This window comes from Ranitomeya variabilis, chromosome 3, assembly GCF_051348905.1.
Source record: "Ranitomeya variabilis isolate aRanVar5 chromosome 3, aRanVar5.hap1, whole genome shotgun sequence".
NCBI lineage: Eukaryota > Metazoa > Chordata > Amphibia > Anura > Dendrobatidae > Ranitomeya > Ranitomeya variabilis.
Window position 1 is genome coordinate 627,619,783 of NC_135234.1, and position 17,422 is coordinate 627,637,204.

The following is a 17,422-nucleotide window of genomic DNA, read 5'->3' on the forward strand; positions in this document are numbered from 1 at the left end:
ATACGACGTCTATTTCAGGTGGATTCTGCTTGGAATCAGTCTAAAAAAGCCCGCCATAAACTGGACAGTGCACAGCAATGCAAAAAAAAAAACAAAAAAAAACAAAACACTACATTGCTCTGAACTTATTCCAGTTAATGTCCATTTTAATCTATTTAAATTTTATAAACCCTGATGCGTTTACCATAATTGACCTGTTCATTCTTTGGGTGGCTTGCACACAGATGGTGCCCATTCTATAGTTCATGGTATAGAGTGAATGAAACCGGCAGTGGACATATGTTGGCGCAGACATGTGCATAGCTTTGGCGGCAGATGCCACTCATATATTGGTATTTATCATCACTATTCATAGATGAAACTATAGGTGGACACACACTGCATATATTATTGAGATATGAACATGCATCTTATTAGGAAACATACTTGCGCAATAATAGGTTTCATTGTGTCTGTATACATCGGATCTCCTTTAATTGTTTATGTTTAGAGATGGAATGGCACCAGGACGCTAACTTTCACTATCAGCCCTTTTTCATATTTAATCCTGTGATTCCTTTCACATGCAGTTTGCCGAAAGCAACTGGATTCTGGTGCTCAGCGTAACAAGTCGTGACAATCCTATTTTCCATATCGCAAAAGATAAAAGACAGCGGCACTCACCAGTTTTCTGAAATAAACGTCTTTAATGTGCCTTCAGTCCATAACACAGATTATTTTAGACACATGCCAGGTTATAGCGAGGGTGCGGGGAGTGCAGGAGGATGACGGCCGTTTCGTGCAATCAGCACTTCTACGGGTCCTTGTGAGATTAAAATGATGTCATTTCCTTTTTAAAGGCTACATGCACATCAAAAACAAATTACTGACATTAGTGTTACATTTTACACAAATTGCTTTTTGCCATCAATATCAGTATTTATTTACACATATGCTTACTGTACATAGACAAAATTTATAACATTACGGCCACATCTAACTTATCGTTCAGTCCGAGCGGTCCTTGAGCATTAGCTTTTATAATCCATTTCCCTTCCTCTCTCAAGAGGAGCCTATTGTGGTTACCTCCCTGAGGTGGAAACTTAACTATTTCGAGACCTGCAAATTGCAATAATTCAGGATTACCGTTATGTTTTTCCTGCATGTGCTTTATAAGCCGCATGCAGCCCTTACCTGATACTACAGAATTGTAGTGCTCTCGAAACCTTGTTATTAAAGGCCGTATGGTTTTTCCAATATAAAAATAATTACAAGGACAAAAAATCACGTAGAGCACAAACTTGCGTTTACATGATGTGAAATCACGAATTTTATGACTTATACCTCCAATTTTAAATGGATTGTCTAATCTATGCAAATGGCAAAATCTGCAGTTTTTACATTTAAAATTTCCTTTAGGTAGGTCTTATGTTAACCAGTTAGTTTGTGCTGGTAATAATCTATTGTGTACCAATAAATCTCCCAAGTTTTTAGTGCGCTTATATGCGAATTGTGGATTTAGAGGAGGAGTTTTTACTAATTCCCTGTCACTTTGTAATATGTGCCAGTTTTTTCTTACCGCCGCATAAACTGCTTTATCAATTGGACTATGAGTAAAAGTGAAAGTGAATTTTCGGATATTTTTATCTCCTAATGACCCTCATCCTTTGCTTTGCGTTTTTTAAGAAGCTCAGATTGTGTCAGCTTCTCTGCCCGATTTTCTGCTTGTTCTAAAATTTCTAATGGGTAGCTTCTATTCATAAAGCACGTTTTAAGTTCTGCAATTTGTTCTTTATACACTTTATTATCGTTATTAATTTTTCTGAGTCTAACCATTTGGCTATAGGGGATACCTTTTTTCGTGTGAGCCGGATGAGCACTATCATAGTGCAATAAATTATTCGTTGCAGTCTGCTTTCTGAACACCCTAGTATTAATTTTCCCTTCCACAATCTCAGCATTCACATCTAAAAACTCCAATGAGTTTTTACCGAAACAAGAAGTAAAACGCATATTCTCCTCATTTTTAGCGTTTAAAAAAGATACGAAATTACCGAAGTCTTGTTCTGTGCCATCCCATATAATGAAAATATCATCTGCAAAACGCAGATAAGTTCGTATAAATTTCAGATAAGGGTTATTTATGCTTGTGATATATTCTTCTTCAAATGCTGCGAGGAAGAGGTTAGCAAAAACGCATGCTACTGGTGTGCCCATCGCGGTACCCGTTTTTTGTGCGTACCACTTATCTATGAAATTTAAAAGCATTATGGGATAGGGCAAAAGCCTCTCAATAACAAAGGAAATGAAGGTTTGATCTTTCCCAGTGTTTTGTAAATTTTTTTCTATTGCACCAATCCCCTGCATTTGTGGAATGCCCATGTAGAGATTTACGACGTCTATGGAAGCTAATGAGAAATTAGTCTGCCAATCTACCCCTTTCCAGGCACGCAAGAAATCCCCACTATCCTTTACAAATGCAGGAATTTTTTTTCAGCAGCGGTTTCAACAACCAATCTAAAAATTGGGACAAGGGCTCTGTTATAGAATTTATCCCCGACATAATCGGGCGACCTGGAGGTCTATCTGCACACTTGTGTATCTTGGGTATACTGTACCAGTGAGGAATATTTGGGCATTCTGGAATGTTTTCCTGCCCTGTTTTTTCTCAAAATGCCTTTTTCTACATATTTGTTTAATAACGTTCTTAATTTTTCCTTATATTTATTTGTTGGATTATCATCAAGAAGTTGATATGTTTCTACATCGTTTAATTGCGACAATCCCTCACTGATATAGTAACTTTTATCCAAGATAACCAAATTGCCACCCTTGTCAGATTTTCTGATTACGACATCATCCCAGGTTTGCATTTCACGCAGAGCCTTTGCTTCCCCTGCTGAAAGATTCTTTACTGATTTTGGATAAATAATTGCTTCGTCTTTCAAAACCGCATTATGAAAAACGTCAATCACATTGCCCGATGAAATAGGGGGCATAAAATTCGATTGAACTCCTCCTTTAAATGGTTCAACAAAGCAGAGAGGGCTTCGAGTTTACAAAGAAATCTCGCAGTTTAAAAATGATCCCAGCTTTCAACAAAGGCCCGATTATATCAGGGGATAAATTCTATAACAGAGCCCTTGTCCCAATTTTTAGATTGGTTGTTGAAACCACTGCTGAAAAAAAAATTCCTGCATTCGTAAAGGATAGTGGGGATTTCTTGCGTGCCTGGAAAGGGGTAGATTGGCAGACTAATTTCTCATTAGCTTCCATAGACGTCGTAAATCTCTACATGAGAATTCCACAAATGCAGGGGATCAGTGCAATAGAAACATTTTTACAAAACACTAGGAAAGATCAAACCTTCATTTCCTTTGTTGTTGAGAGTCTTGCTTTTGCCCTATCCCATAATGCTTTTAAATTCATAGATAAGTGGTACGCACAAAAAACAGTTACCGCGATGGGCACACCAGTAGCATGCATTTTTGCTAACCTCTTCCTTGCGGCATTTGAAGAAAAATATATCACAAGCATAAATAACCCTTATCTGAAATTTATACGAACTTATCCGCGTTTTGCAGATGATATTTTCATTATATGGGATGGCACAGAACAAGACTTCGGTAATTTCGTATCTTTTTTAAACGCTAAAAATGAGGAGAATATGCGTTTTACTTCTTGTTTTGGTAAAAAACTCATTGGAGTTTTTAGATGTGAAGGCTGCTCATCAGGCTCACACGAAAAAAAGGTATCCCCTATAGCCAAATGGTTAGACTCAGAAAAATTAATAACGATAAAGTGTATAAAGAACAAATTGCAGAACTTAAAACGCGCTTTATGAATAGAGGCTACCCATTAGAAATTTTAGAACAAGCAGAAAAAAAATCGGGCAGAGAAGCTGACAATCTGAGCTTCTTAAAAAACACAAAGCAAAGGATGAGGGTCATTAGGAGATAAAAATATCCGAAAATTCACTTTTACTCATAGTCCAATTGATAAAGCAGTTTATGCGGCGGTAAGAAAAAACTAGCACATATTACAAAGTGACAGGGAATTAGTAAAAACTCCTCCTCTAAATCCACAATTCGCATATAAGCGCACTAAAAACTGGGGAGATTTATTGGTACACAACAGATTATTACCAGCACAAAATAACAGGTTAACATAAGACCTACCTAAAGGAAGTTTTAAATGTAAAAACTGCAGATTTTGCCATTTGCATAGATTAGACAATCCATTGAAAATTGGAGGTATAAGTCATAAAATTCGTGATTTCACATCATGTAAAAGCAAGTTTGTGGTCTACATGATTTTTTGTCCTTGTAATTATTTTTATATTTGAAAAACCATACGGCCTTTAATAACAAGGTTTCGAGAGCACTACAATTCTGTAGTATCAGGTAAGGGCTGCATGCGGCTTATAAAGCACATGCAGGAAAAACATAACGGTAATCCTGAATTATTGCAATTTGCAGGTCTCGAAATAGTTAAGTTTCCACCTCAGGGAGGTAACCACAATAGGCTCCTCTTGAGAGAGGAAGGGAAATGGATTATAAAAGCTAATGCTCAAGGACCGCTCGGACTGAACGATAAGTTAGATGTGGCCGTAATGTTATAAATTTTGTCTATGTACAGTAAGCATATGTGTAAATAAATACTGATATTGATGGCAAAAAGCAATTTGTGTAAAATGTAACACTAATGTCAGTAATTTGTTTTTGATGTGCATGTAGCCTTTAAAAAGGAAATGACATCATTTTAATCTCACAAGGACCCGTAGAAGTGCTGATTGCACGAAACGGCCGTCATCCTCCTGCACTCCCCGCACCCTCGCTATAACCTGGCATGTGTCTAAAATAATCCGTGTTATGGACTGAAGGCACATTAACCCCTTTACCCCCAAGGGTGGTTTGCACGTTAATGACCGGGCCAATTTTTACATTTCTGACCACTGTCCCTTTGTGAGGTTATAACTATGGAACGCTTCAACGGATCCTGATGATTCTGACAATGTTTTCTTGTGACATATTGTACTTCATGATAGTGGTAAAATTTCTTTGATATTACCTGCGGTTATTTGTGAAAAAAACGGAAGTTTGGCGAAAATTTTGAAAATTTCGCAATTTTCCAACTTTGAATTTTTATACAATTAAATCACAGAGATATGTCACGCAAAATACTTAATAAGTAACATTTCCCACATGTCTACTTTACATCAGCCCAATTTTGGAACCACATTTTTTTTTTTGTTAGGGAGTTATAAGGGTTAAAAGTTGACCAGCAATTTCTCATTTTTACAACACCATTTTTTTTTTTTTAGGGACCACATCTCATTTGAACTAATTTTGAAGGGTCTATATGATGGAAAATACCCAAGTGTGACACCATTGTAAAAACTGCACCCCTCAAGGTGCTCAAAACCACATTCAAGAAGTTTATTAACACTTCAGGTGTTTTACAGGAATTTTTGGAATGTTTAAATAAAAATGTACATTTAACTTTTTTACACTAAAAATTTACTTCAGCTCCAATTTGTTTTATTTTACAAAGGGTAACAGGAGAAAATGGACCCCAGAAGTTGTACAATTTGTACCGAGTACGCCGATACCCCATATGTGGGGGTAAACCACTGTTTGGGCGCATGGTAGAGCTTGGAAGGGAAGGAGCGCCATTTGACTTTTCAATGCAAAATTGACTGGAATTGAGATGGGACGCCATGTTGTGTTTGGAGAGCCCCTGATGTGCCTAAACATTGAAACACCCCACAAGTGACACCATTTTGGAAACTAGACCCCCTAAGGAACTTATCTAGATGTGTGGTGAGCACTTTGACCCACCAAGTGCTTCACAGAAGTTTATAATGCAGAGCCGTAAAAATAAAAAATTATATTTTGTCACAAAAATGATATTTTCACCCCCAATTTTTTATTTTCCCAAGGGTAAGAGAAGAAATTGGACTCCAAAAGTTGTTGTACAATTTGTCCTGAGTACGCTGATACCCCATATGTGGGGGTAAACCACTGTTTGGGCGCATGGCAGAGCTCGGAAGGGAAGGAGCGCCATTTGACTTTTCAATGCAAAATTGACTGGAATTGAGATGGGACGCCATGTTCCGTTTGGAGAGCCACTGATGTGCCTAAACATTGAAACCCCCCACAAGTGACACCATTTTGGAAAGTAGACCCCCTAAGGAACTCATCTAGATGTGTTGTGAGAGCTTTGAACCCCCAAGTGTTTCACTACAGTTTATAACGCAGAGCCGTGAAAATAAAAATTATTTTTTAGCCCTCAGTTTTGCATTTTTCCAAGGGTAACAGGAGAAATTGGACCCGAAAAGTTGTTGTCCAATGTGTCCTGAGTACGCTGACACCCCATATGTTGGGGTAAACCCCTGTTTGTGCGCACGGGAGAGCTCGGAAGAGAAGGAGCACTGTTTTACTTTTTCAACACAGAATTGGCTGGAATTGAGATTGGACGCAATGTTGCATTTGGAGAGCCCCTGATGTGCCTAAACAGTGGAAACCCCCAATTCTAACTTAAACCCTAATCCAAACACACCCCTAACCCTAATCTCAACTATAACCCTAACCACACCCCTAACCCTGACACACCCCTAACCCTAATCCCAACCCCATTCCCAACCGTAAATGTAATCCAAACCCTAACTTTAGCCCCAACCCTAACCCTAACCCTAGCCCAAACCCTAGCCCAAACCCTAGCCCTAACCCTAGCCCTAACCCTAGCCCTAGCCCTAACCCTAGCCCTAGCCCTAACCCTAGCCCTAGCCCTAACCGGAAAATGGAAAATACATTTTTTTAATTTTTAGTAACTAAGGGGGTGATGAAGTGGGGTTTGATTTACTATTTATAGCGCGTTTTCTAGCGGATTTTTGATTGGCAGCCGTCACACACTAATAGACGCTTTTTATTGCAAAAAATGTTTTTTGAGTTACCACATTTTGAGAGCTATAATTTTTCCATATTTTGGTCCACAGTGTCATGTCAGGTCTTGTTTTTTTGCGGGACGAGTTGACTTTTTATTGGTAACATTTTCGGGCATGTGACATTTTTTGATCGCTTTTTATTCCGATTTTTGTGAGGCAGAATGACCAAAAAACAGCTATTCATGAATTTCTTTTTTGGGGGGGAGTTTATACCGTTCCATGTTTGGTAAAATGGATAAAGCAGTTTTATTCTTCGGGTCAGTACGATTACAGCGATACCTCATTTATATCATTTTTTTTATGTTTTGGCGCTTTTATACGATAAAAACTATTTTATAGAAAAAATAATTATTTTTGCATCGCTTTATTCTGAGGACTATAACTTTTTGATTTTTTCCGCTGATGATGCTGTATGGCGGCTATGCACTGTGTCAGATCGGCGATCTGACGTGCACAACAGGGAGGCTTCCCGGCGCCTGCTCTGAGCAGGCGCTGTGACGTCACCTCCCTGCAGGACCCGGATGCAGCCCCGCGGCCATTTTGGATCCGGGGACTGCAGGGAGGAGACGCTCAGTACAAGGCGAGCACATCGCCTTGTACCGATAGTCTCAGGGAAGCCCCTCTCTGCGCGATGCTTCCCTGTACCGCCGGTACACTGCGATCATGTTTGATCGCAGTGTGTCGGGGGTTAATGTGTCAGGGGCGGTCCGTGACCGCTCCTGGCACATAGTGCCGGACGTCAGCTGCGATAGTCAGCTGACACCCGGCCGCGCTCCCCCCGTGAGCACGGCTGATCGCGCTGGACGTACTATTCCGTCCTTGGGAATCAGGGCCCACCCCACATGGACGGAATAGTACATCCAATGACAGAAAGGGGTTAAAGACGTTTATTTCAGCAAACTGGTGAGTGCCGCTGTCTTATCTTTTGCGATATGGAAAATACGATTAATTGTTTTGCATACAACTTTTAACTGATCCGATAAGTATTCTTTTATTTCCCAAATTCTAAGTGAAATACCTGTTTCAGTTGTTTCACAATTGCTTCTGGGGACTTCAGACTGTCCTCCCTACGAATCTTTTTGCGGGAGTTGGGTACTCGCTCATTGGTTTTCTGTGTCCTTTTTGGTTTGGGCGCAGTTTTCTTTGCACAAATGTCCTACAGAAAAAAAAAAAAAAAGCAGATACTCAATTTTGATTTACGAGACCCAACATTAAAACGGAAGAGAAAAATTTCCATTGCACTCATTTTAGGAAACACCCATCTTTATTTTCTGGATTGCCATTCCAATGCTGCTGACTGACCAGAAATATCCAATGCAAAAAAAGAGGTGGACAGGCACATCTAATAAAAAAAAAAATCTTCAAGCTTTATTCTAAATACATATCTTTAAAAGTCCATACAAGGATCATGTAATGCAGGAACAGCTCTGACGCGTCTCTAGAGCCTACTGCGCCCTTAGAGCATCAATGCAGCCCTATGACTAAGAGCACAATAGGCGCCAGAAGCGCGTCAGAACGGTTCCTCCACCACATCATCCTTGTATGGATTTTTAAAGATATGTATTTGGAATAAACCTTGAAGATTTTTTATTATTGGATGGGCATGTCCAGTTTTTTTTTTTTTTTTTTGCATAAGACCAAACATTAATCAAGACTGAAATTCTGCCTTGTAGTGACCATGTAAAAACTATTTTTATAGTGATATACTGTATGTATGAAAAGGTGAAGGAGAGGAAATTATAAATGTAATCTGCAGGTAAAACCTTTGTTTGCACAGAGCTTTCCTGCAGTCTGAGTTATTGCTGGATACTCAGCAGCTTCTGATTGGCTACCTTTTCCTAATTTAGAGGTCAAGGTGTTATACGATTTAGCTGTAATGAGCAATCACACGTCTATGCTGACAGTCCGAGGACAGACAGAGAATCATGGACTGGTTGCTGGTCTCCTGACATGAATCGGACAGCCTCTGAGGAATATAGGAGGTTGTCAATTTGGGTCAGGAGACCTGTGCCCAGTCTGTGATTCACAGTCCATCCTCAGACCACCAGCATGAATGCGTGAATACACATGATGGTGTTCTAGTCTAACATCGAGTTTCTAGGTTGAGGAAACGTGAGAGGACAATAAAACATATACAAACTTGTCTGGATTACCATTAACATCTGAACAAATGGGAGCTATGACTTTTTTTTCCGTACCAGTATTCTTGCTAGAGCAAGATCCCGAAATAGGGATTTTTTTGTGTACTCACCGTAAAATCCTTTTCTCCGAGCCACTCATTGGGGGACACAGGACCATGGGTGTCATGCTGCTGTCACTAGGAGGCTAACACTAAGTTGAGACAAAAAGAGTTAGCTCCTCCCCTGCAGTATACACCCTCATGCTGGCTTCCAGAGACCCAGTTCAGTGCAAAAGCAGTAGGAGATTAATAACAATACAATACATAACAGAGTATAACATGTCAGAGAAAGTCAAGAACCAAAAAGGTAACAAGCCGTAAGGCTAACAGGGTGGGTGCTGTGTCCCCCAATGAGTGGCTCAGAGAAAAGGATTTTACGGTGAGTACACAAAAATTCCTATTTCTCGTTCGCCACATTGGGGGACACAGGACCATGGGACGTCCCAAAGCAGTCCCTGGGTGGGAAACAATACAACCAAGTATACTCTGTGTACCAACTGACTATAAATGTGCGACGGCCGCTTGCAGAATACGTCTGCCAAGGGCCGCGTCCGCAGAAGATTGAATGTGGACATTGTAGTGTCTTGTGAAAGTATGCAGGCTGGACCACGTTGTGGCCTTGCAAACCTGCTCTGCCGTTGCCTGGTGCCGGATGGCCCAGGAAGCACCCATCGACCCAGTGGAGTGTGCTCTAATCCCCGCCGGGATAGGGCTGCCCCTGACCCGATAGGATTCTTGAATCGCAGAACGGATCCATCTGGCTATCGTGGCCTTAGACGCAGCTAAACCCTTTCTGTGACCCTCCGGGAGCACAAAGAGGGAGTCCGATTTGCGGAAAAGAGCAGTTCTGGAAATGTACCTCGTAAGGGCCCGTACCACATCCAGGGTGTGAAGGGCCTTTTTGACTCTGTGTTTTGGCTGCGGGCAGAAGGAGGGAAAAATGATATCTTCATTAAGGTGAAAAGATGAAACCACCTTAGGGAGAAAAGCCGGAGATGGGCGCAGGACTACCTTGTCCTGGTGAAAGGCAATGAAAGGGGCCCGGCAAGATAGAGCGGCCAACTCTGAGACCCGTCTGATAGATGTAACTGCCACAAGGAAGGCAACCTTCCAGGAGAGGACAGTTAGCGGGACGTCCTGTAGAGGTTCAAACGGAGATTCCTGAAGAACGCTCAGCACCAAATTAAGATCCCAGGTCTCTAACGGCATTCTGTAGGGGGGTGCCACGTGGGAGACCTCTTGAATGAAGGTCCTGACTTACAAGTTGGCAGCGATCTTACATTGGAACAACACAGATAACGCTGAGATCTGACCTTTGAGGGAACTGATCGCCAGGCCAGAATCCAGGCCGGACTGTAGAAAATCCAAAATGGTAGGGATTGAGAAAAGAAGCGGAGGGTGACCTCGAAGCCTACACCATGAGAAGGTTTTCCAGGTGCGGTGATAGATGCAAGCGGAAGACGCTTTGCGAGCGCTTATCATGGTGGGAATGACGTGCTGGGAGAATCCAGCCTGAGTTAGAATCCAGGTTTCAACAGCGACGCCGTTAAATGTAGGGCCCCTGAGCTCTGGTGGTAGATCGGCCCTTGGCGAAGCAGATCTGGACGGTCTGGTAACCGCCAGGGGACGTCGGATGCGAGTTGAACGAGCTACGCGTACCATGCGCGACGTGGCCAATCCAGGGCGACAAGAATCACCGGAACCCCATCCGTCTTGATTTTTCGGATCACCTTCAGCAGTAAGGGAAGCGGAGGAAACACGTACGGGAGTTGGAACCGATGCCACGAGGATACCAGTGCGTCCACTCCGATGGCCTGGGGATCCTGAGAACGTGCTATGAAGTTGGGAACTTTGGCGTTCAATCTGGACGACATCAGATCCACGTCCGGAGTCCCCCAGCGAAGGCAGATTTGCCGGAAAACCTCTGGATGGAGTTCCCACTCCCCCCGAGGCAAGGCCCTGACGGCTGAGAAGGTCCGCCGCCCAGTTCTCAACTCCTGGAATGTGCACCGCGGAAATGGTGGAGTGGCTGGCCTCGGCCCAACGGAGAATGTGGGAGATCTCCCGTAAGGCTGCCCTGCTGCGGGTACCCCCCTGATGGTTTATGTACGCCACGGCTGTGACATTGTCCAATTGGATTCGAACTGGGTGACCCGCGAGCAGGAAGTGAAAGCGTCTCAGAGCAAGTCTGATCGCTCGAATCTCCAAAATGTTTATGGGAAGTCTCGACTCCCGAATTGACCAAATCCCCTAGGCAGTGTGGTGGCGAAACACCGCTCCCCAACCGAGGAGACTGGCGTCGGTGGAGACCACCAGCCAGCGGATTGGGAGAAAACACCTCCCCTGGATGAGAGATGATCTTAGAGTCCACCATGTGAGGGCTTGCCTGATCCGTGGGGACAGAGGACATGGCCGATCGAGGGATAAGGGACGCCTGTCCCAATTGTCCAGCAGAGCCTGTTGTAAAGGGCGGAGATGGAGCTGAGCGAAAGGAACCACCTCCATCGCGGCCACCATTTTCACCAGGATCCTCATGGCAAACCGAATGGACCGTGGGTGCGGATGACAGAGCGTCCGAACTCCCTGCTGAAGCTCTTGGGCCTTGGACCGAGGTAGCAAAACCAGCCCCTTTGACATGTCCAGGATCATGCCTAGGAAGGAGGTCCGTTGGACAGGAATGGGGGAGGTCTTGTTCAAGTTGATTAACCAGTCCAGGCGCGAAAGAGAATTCAAGGTAATGTGGACGCTTGCTTCGCAGGCCTGATAAGACGGAGCCTTTATCAGGAGGTCGTCCAAGTATGGAAAAACGACCACTCCTCGGGAGTGAAGAATGGCCATGACCTTTGTGAATACCCTGGGCGCCGTGGCAAGGCCGAAGGGTAAGGCCGTGAATTGAAAGTGGTCCTCTTGGATGGCGAAGCGGAGGAACTTTTGATGTGGCGGGAAGATTGGGATATGGAGATAAGCATCTTTGATGTCTACTGATGCTAGGAATTCGCCTGTCTCCAATGAAGAGATCACTGACCGGAGTGACTCCATCCTGAAGTGCCGAACCCTTACGTACTTGTTTCGGAGCTTTAGATCCAAACTAGGGCGCACCGTTCCGTCCTTTTTCAGAACGACAAAGACGTTTGAGTAAAAACCTCTGAATCTCTGGTGTTCTGGGACCGGAACAATGACCCCGTTTTGGCGGAGGGATTTGATGGCATGATGAAGTGCGCGAGATTGAGCCCCGAACTTGGGAGACGAGGGGGGAAAAACCTTGCTGGAGGAGAGGCAGAGAATTCTATTTTGTAACCAGAATACACCAAATCTCTGACCCATTCGTCGTGGACGACGGAAAGCCAGACTTGTTGAAAGAGAAGCAGACGTCCACCTACTTTGGAGGTGTCGACTGGAAGAGTCCCAGAGTCATTGTGAAGGAAATCTAGCAGGCCTGGACCCTCTGGTTCTGGGTTGTCTAGGTTTTCCTGGCCAGGACTGATTCGGCCGGTATGAAGGCCGGGAGTCTCTGTCTGTGCGTGAAGATCGTTCTGATCTGGACGAGGCTGCGGAGTTGGACCAGAATGGGCTGCTGCGAAAGGGCCGAAAGCGAAAATATTGTTGGCACTGAAAAGCCCTTTTTGGCCTGTGTTGTGGGAGGAACTTGCTCTTCCCACCTGTAGCGTCGGAAATAAGCTGGTCTAATTCTTCTCCAAAGAGGCGCCCGCTCTGAAAAGGAAGGGAAATCAGAGACTTCTTTGAGGAAGAATCTGCACGCCACTCTCTAAGCCAAATAGCTCTCCTTATGGTGATGGCGTTTGAAGCCGCAGTAGCCGCACAGTCCGCTGCATCTAGAGACGCGTACATCACAATCTCCAGCCATGGCAATTTGTTTGGCAAGATCTGCCGCCTCAGACGGGAGATCCTGTTCCTGAATGGATTTTGCCAGGGCATCTGCCCAGAAAACCATTGCTTTGGCGACCCAAGCCGCCGCGAAGGAAGGAGATAGAGAAGAACCTGAGGCCTCGTACACTGAGCGAGCTAGGGAATCTAGCTGGCGTTCTGTGGGATTTTTAATTGAAGCACCATCAGGTACGGATAAGAGCGTCTTGGTAGCCAAGCGTGATACCGGAGGATCTACTAGTGGAGATTCCGTCCAATCTTTAACAAGATCTGCGGAAAAGGGATACTTCGATCCCAGGGCCATTTTGCCCGTAAAACGCTTATCCGGACCGTCCCTGTGTCGCCGGACTATATCCAGGAAACCTGGATGAGAGGCGAACACCTTATGGGGACGCTTGGTTCTCGTAAAGGAGACTGAATGGTCCGGCACAGAATTAGGGTCATCATCCACTTTTAGCGCATGATTGACTGCCTCGATGAGGGAGTCAACAGTAGATCTAAATTCCGGAGCATCCGGATCTAGGGATGCGTCCGACTCATACTCAGAGTCGTGATCGCTACGAGCCCCTGGAGAGGGTGAGCGAGAAGTGGAGCTACCAAAGGCTGAATGGCGTGATGAATGCTCAGGAGAGGTAGTGCGGATCCGTTTTTTGGATGACCGTGCCTCTTTGAGGTGAGAGCGGCCCCTGCTGGCCGACGCTTCCCCTGATATAGAGGGATCTCTTAACCCATGAAAAGGAGTGCCCCGCTCCCCAGAGGGGTCATGGAGGGATTCAATCGCTTTGGCCAATGAAGCCATGGATTGAGACAGTGACGCGGCCCACTCAGGGGGGCTAGAGGGTAGCGGCGGAGGGTTCCTGGGCACATTGGGTATCACAGGCAGGGCAGAGAGGGGAACTCTGAGGCAGAGGGTGAGGAGCCTGGCAGGTGGTACACGCAGTAAAGAAGGTGGTATGCACCTTAGTGGACTTTTTACCCCTTGACTGCGACATGTTGTACCCCAAGGTGATAAAGGAAGCTGCTAGTGGAAGCTTAGGGGTAACTGCTGCAGGGAAGCGCTAAGCGTCATCTCCTTACCCAGGTCCTGTGCCCCGCAAATCAGATAGGTGGCGTGGAAAGAAGCCTCCAGAGCAGTAGCCGGCCGGCGCTGCTGTGCAGAGGAAAGATGGCTGCCGAGAGTTTGCGGGGTAATCTCGCAGGGAGCGAGAAGCGCCAGGACCGGGGGGCGGAGCAGCAAGAATGACGTGAGCGTGGGCAGGGCTTATCGGGATGTGGCTTGTACTAGGCCGAAGCCGGGGACTAAATTTTCGGCTTCGCCAAGCGCGCACCCGCGGACCGCCGGGGAAAAACGTCGCGGTGCCCTTACCGCCATGGAGCCCTCCCAAAGCGCCGGACAAGACAACCCCTAATAAGCACTTACCCCTATTTGAGGGGGGAGCCTGAAAAAAAAACGTCGGATCTCCTACCAGCCTGATGTAGTGATCCCAGGTAGAAAATAGACGGTGCAGGGTTAGGGGAGCCTCCATCCACCATCCCCTTTAAAGGGGTTAAAGGGGGGTTGGAGAGGAATCGTCTGCCTCCTTCCATCATCCGCTTTTTCAGTGGTGATACAGTGGGGGGGCTGCACGGACGCCACAGTGGGAAGGGTGCCTCTGAACAGCCGAGGGTGAGACCTGGTGGGCAGGGCAGATGTCCGGCAATAAGGCCTGGCTGCAGAAGAGGATACTGGAGGTGACACTCCAGTGCTCATCTGTAAAACAGAGGGGGAGATCGGTGCCCTTGAAGGGGCCCGTCGCCCCAAAAGTCAGCTCAGGCAGTGGCATCCAACGTCGCAGGAGAGGATACGGAGAGGTAAAACTCCCGTGCTCGCCTGTTGTTGGTTCGGGGAGATCGGAACATTAAAGAATCCGTCGCCCCTTCGTCCAGAAAAGAAGGTTTTAAAAAAATTCAGTGTGCCTCCTACGGACACTAAGCTTGAACTGGGTCTCTGGAAGCCTGCATGAGGGTGTATACTGCAGGGGAGGAGCTAACTTTGTCAACTTAGTGTCAGCCTCCTAGTGACAGCAGCATAACACCCATGGTCCTGTGTCCCCCAATGTGGCGAAGGAGAAAGCTGCGTTCACCATAGGATTTTGATTTACATCCATCACTCCATAGCTATTGTTTCAGGGTAAAAATACAGATATCCCCAGAATACAGGTCAAACAAGGTCCAAAGTTGCAAAAAATTTTTGAGGATGCAGACGGAACCAAAGATGGAGTCGTGGATGAAAAATAGAAACTTAAGGCATGTTTACATGTAGCGTTTTTGATACTTTATTTACATGAAATTCAGCAAGTTTTTTTAAGGCTTTTTTATGTTAAACCGTTTATATCTTGTAAGGGAAAAAATGTTAAAATATTCATAAAATTTTGCTGCTATAAACATTGTTTTAATCGGCACATAAAAAAAGCATCAAAATAGCTTTGACACGCCATTCTCACAGGTATCTTCTATACACCGAAGAACACCAGGATAGATAACCTTAACCCCTTAAGCCCCGAGGGTGGTTTTTTGCACGTTAATGACCGGGCCAATTTTTACAATTCTGACCACTGTCCCTTTATGAAGGTTATAACTCTGGAACGCTTCAACGGATCTTGGCGATTCTAACATTGTTTTCTCGTGACATATTGTACTTCATGATAGTGGTAAAATTTCTTCGATATAACTTGCATTTATTTGTGAAAAAAAAAAAAAATGGAAATCTGGCGAAAATTTTTAAAATTCCGCAATTTTCCAACTTTGAATTTTTATACAATTAAATCACAGAGATATGTCACACAAAATACTTAAGTAACATTTCCCACATGTCTACTTTACATCAGCACAATTTTAGAACCAAAATTTTTTTTTGTTAGGGAGTTATAAGGGTTAAACGTTGACCAGCAATTTCTCATTTTTACAACACCATTTTTTTTTTTTTTTTAGGGACCACATCTCATTTGAAGTCATTTTGAGGGGTCTATATGACAGAAAATACCCAAGTGTGACACCATTCTAAAAACTGCACCCCTCAAGGTGCTCAAAACCACATTCAAGAAGTTTATTAACACTTCAGGTGTTTCACAGGAATTTTTAGAATGTTTAAATAAAAATGAACATTTAACTTTTTTTCACACAAAATTTATTTCAGCTCCAATTTGTTTTATTTTACCAAGGGTAACAGGAGAAAATGGACCACAAAAGTTGTTGTACAATTTGTCCTGAGTACGCAGATACCCCATATGTGGGGGTAAACCACTGTTTGGGTGCATGGTAGAGCTCGGAAGGGAAGGAGCGCCATTTGACTTTTCAATGCAAAATTGACTGGAATTGAGATGGGACGCCATGTTGCGTTTGAAGAGCCCCTGATGTGCCTAAACATTGAAACCCCCCAGAAGTGACACCATTTTGGAAAGTAGACCCCTTAAGGAACTTATCTAGATGTATGGTGAGCACTTTGACCCAACAAGTGCTTCACAGAAGTTTATAATGCAGAGCCGTTAAAATTAAAAAAAGTCACATTTTTTCACAAAAATGATTTTCTCGCCCCCAACTTTTTATTTTCGCAAGGGTAAGAGAAGAAATTGGACCCCAAAGGTGGCTATGGAGTAAGTGAAGGAAGACGTGTTATGGGGGAGCTCCTCAGTATCCTGCTGCCATTCTGTCTATTGGACCCTTATATTGGCGCATACCTTGCCGCTGCGTTGGGCGCTGGCGTCGCTGAACGCGGCTAAGGCGTTCGACTCTCTTGAGTGGCCCTTCTTGTCTGCTTGTCTGCAGAGGTATGGCTTTGGGGAAAATTTTTTGAATTGGGTTGGTGTATTATACGTGAAACCTAAAGCCCGCATAATCGTAAATGGCTCCATGTCTGAGTTAATTTCACTGCATAGGGGAACTCGTCAGGGGTGTCCCCTCTCCCCAGCCTTGTTTGCACTAGCGATAGAGGCATTAGCTATACGTCTACGTTCTGCCCCCGATATTGATGGTATCAAAATAGCAGACCGTACCGACATCATAGGTCTATATGCTGATGACACGATAGTATTCATGGATAAGGTAGAAGAAACGTTGCCAAAGGTAATTGATACCATAGACAAATTTAGTGGGTTCTCAGGCCTATATATTAATTGGGATAAATCTGCTCTATTGCCTCTGTCCCAATCCCCAATATCTAATCTTAACGCTCTTTCCCCGTTTCCTGTAGTGTCTGAATTTAAATATTTGGGTGTTTATATGTCCCGATGTAGCGGATCGGATCTACAACTCAATGTCCTCCCCCTGCTAGAGTATGCCAAATCGAAATTTACATCCTGGAGTAAACTTCCACTGTCTGTAGCAGGCCGTATTAATCTCATAAAAATGATTCTGCTCCCTAAATTCAACTATTGTCTTCAGCATAGCGCAGTAAC

The 17,422-nt window shown here is 44.3% G+C and overlaps 1 protein-coding gene across 1 annotated transcript in view; it reads right to left on the reverse strand.

Moving 5' to 3' along the window:
• Positions 1-17,422, reverse strand: part of KMT2D (lysine methyltransferase 2D) — a 244,352-nt gene that overhangs the window by 27,523 nt on the left and 199,407 nt on the right. The window contains exon 39 of the mRNA XM_077297477.1: positions 7,944-8,081. Within this exon, the coding sequence (XP_077153592.1) occupies positions 7,944-8,081 (138 nt within the window). The remainder of the gene's footprint in view (positions 1-7,943; positions 8,082-17,422) is intronic.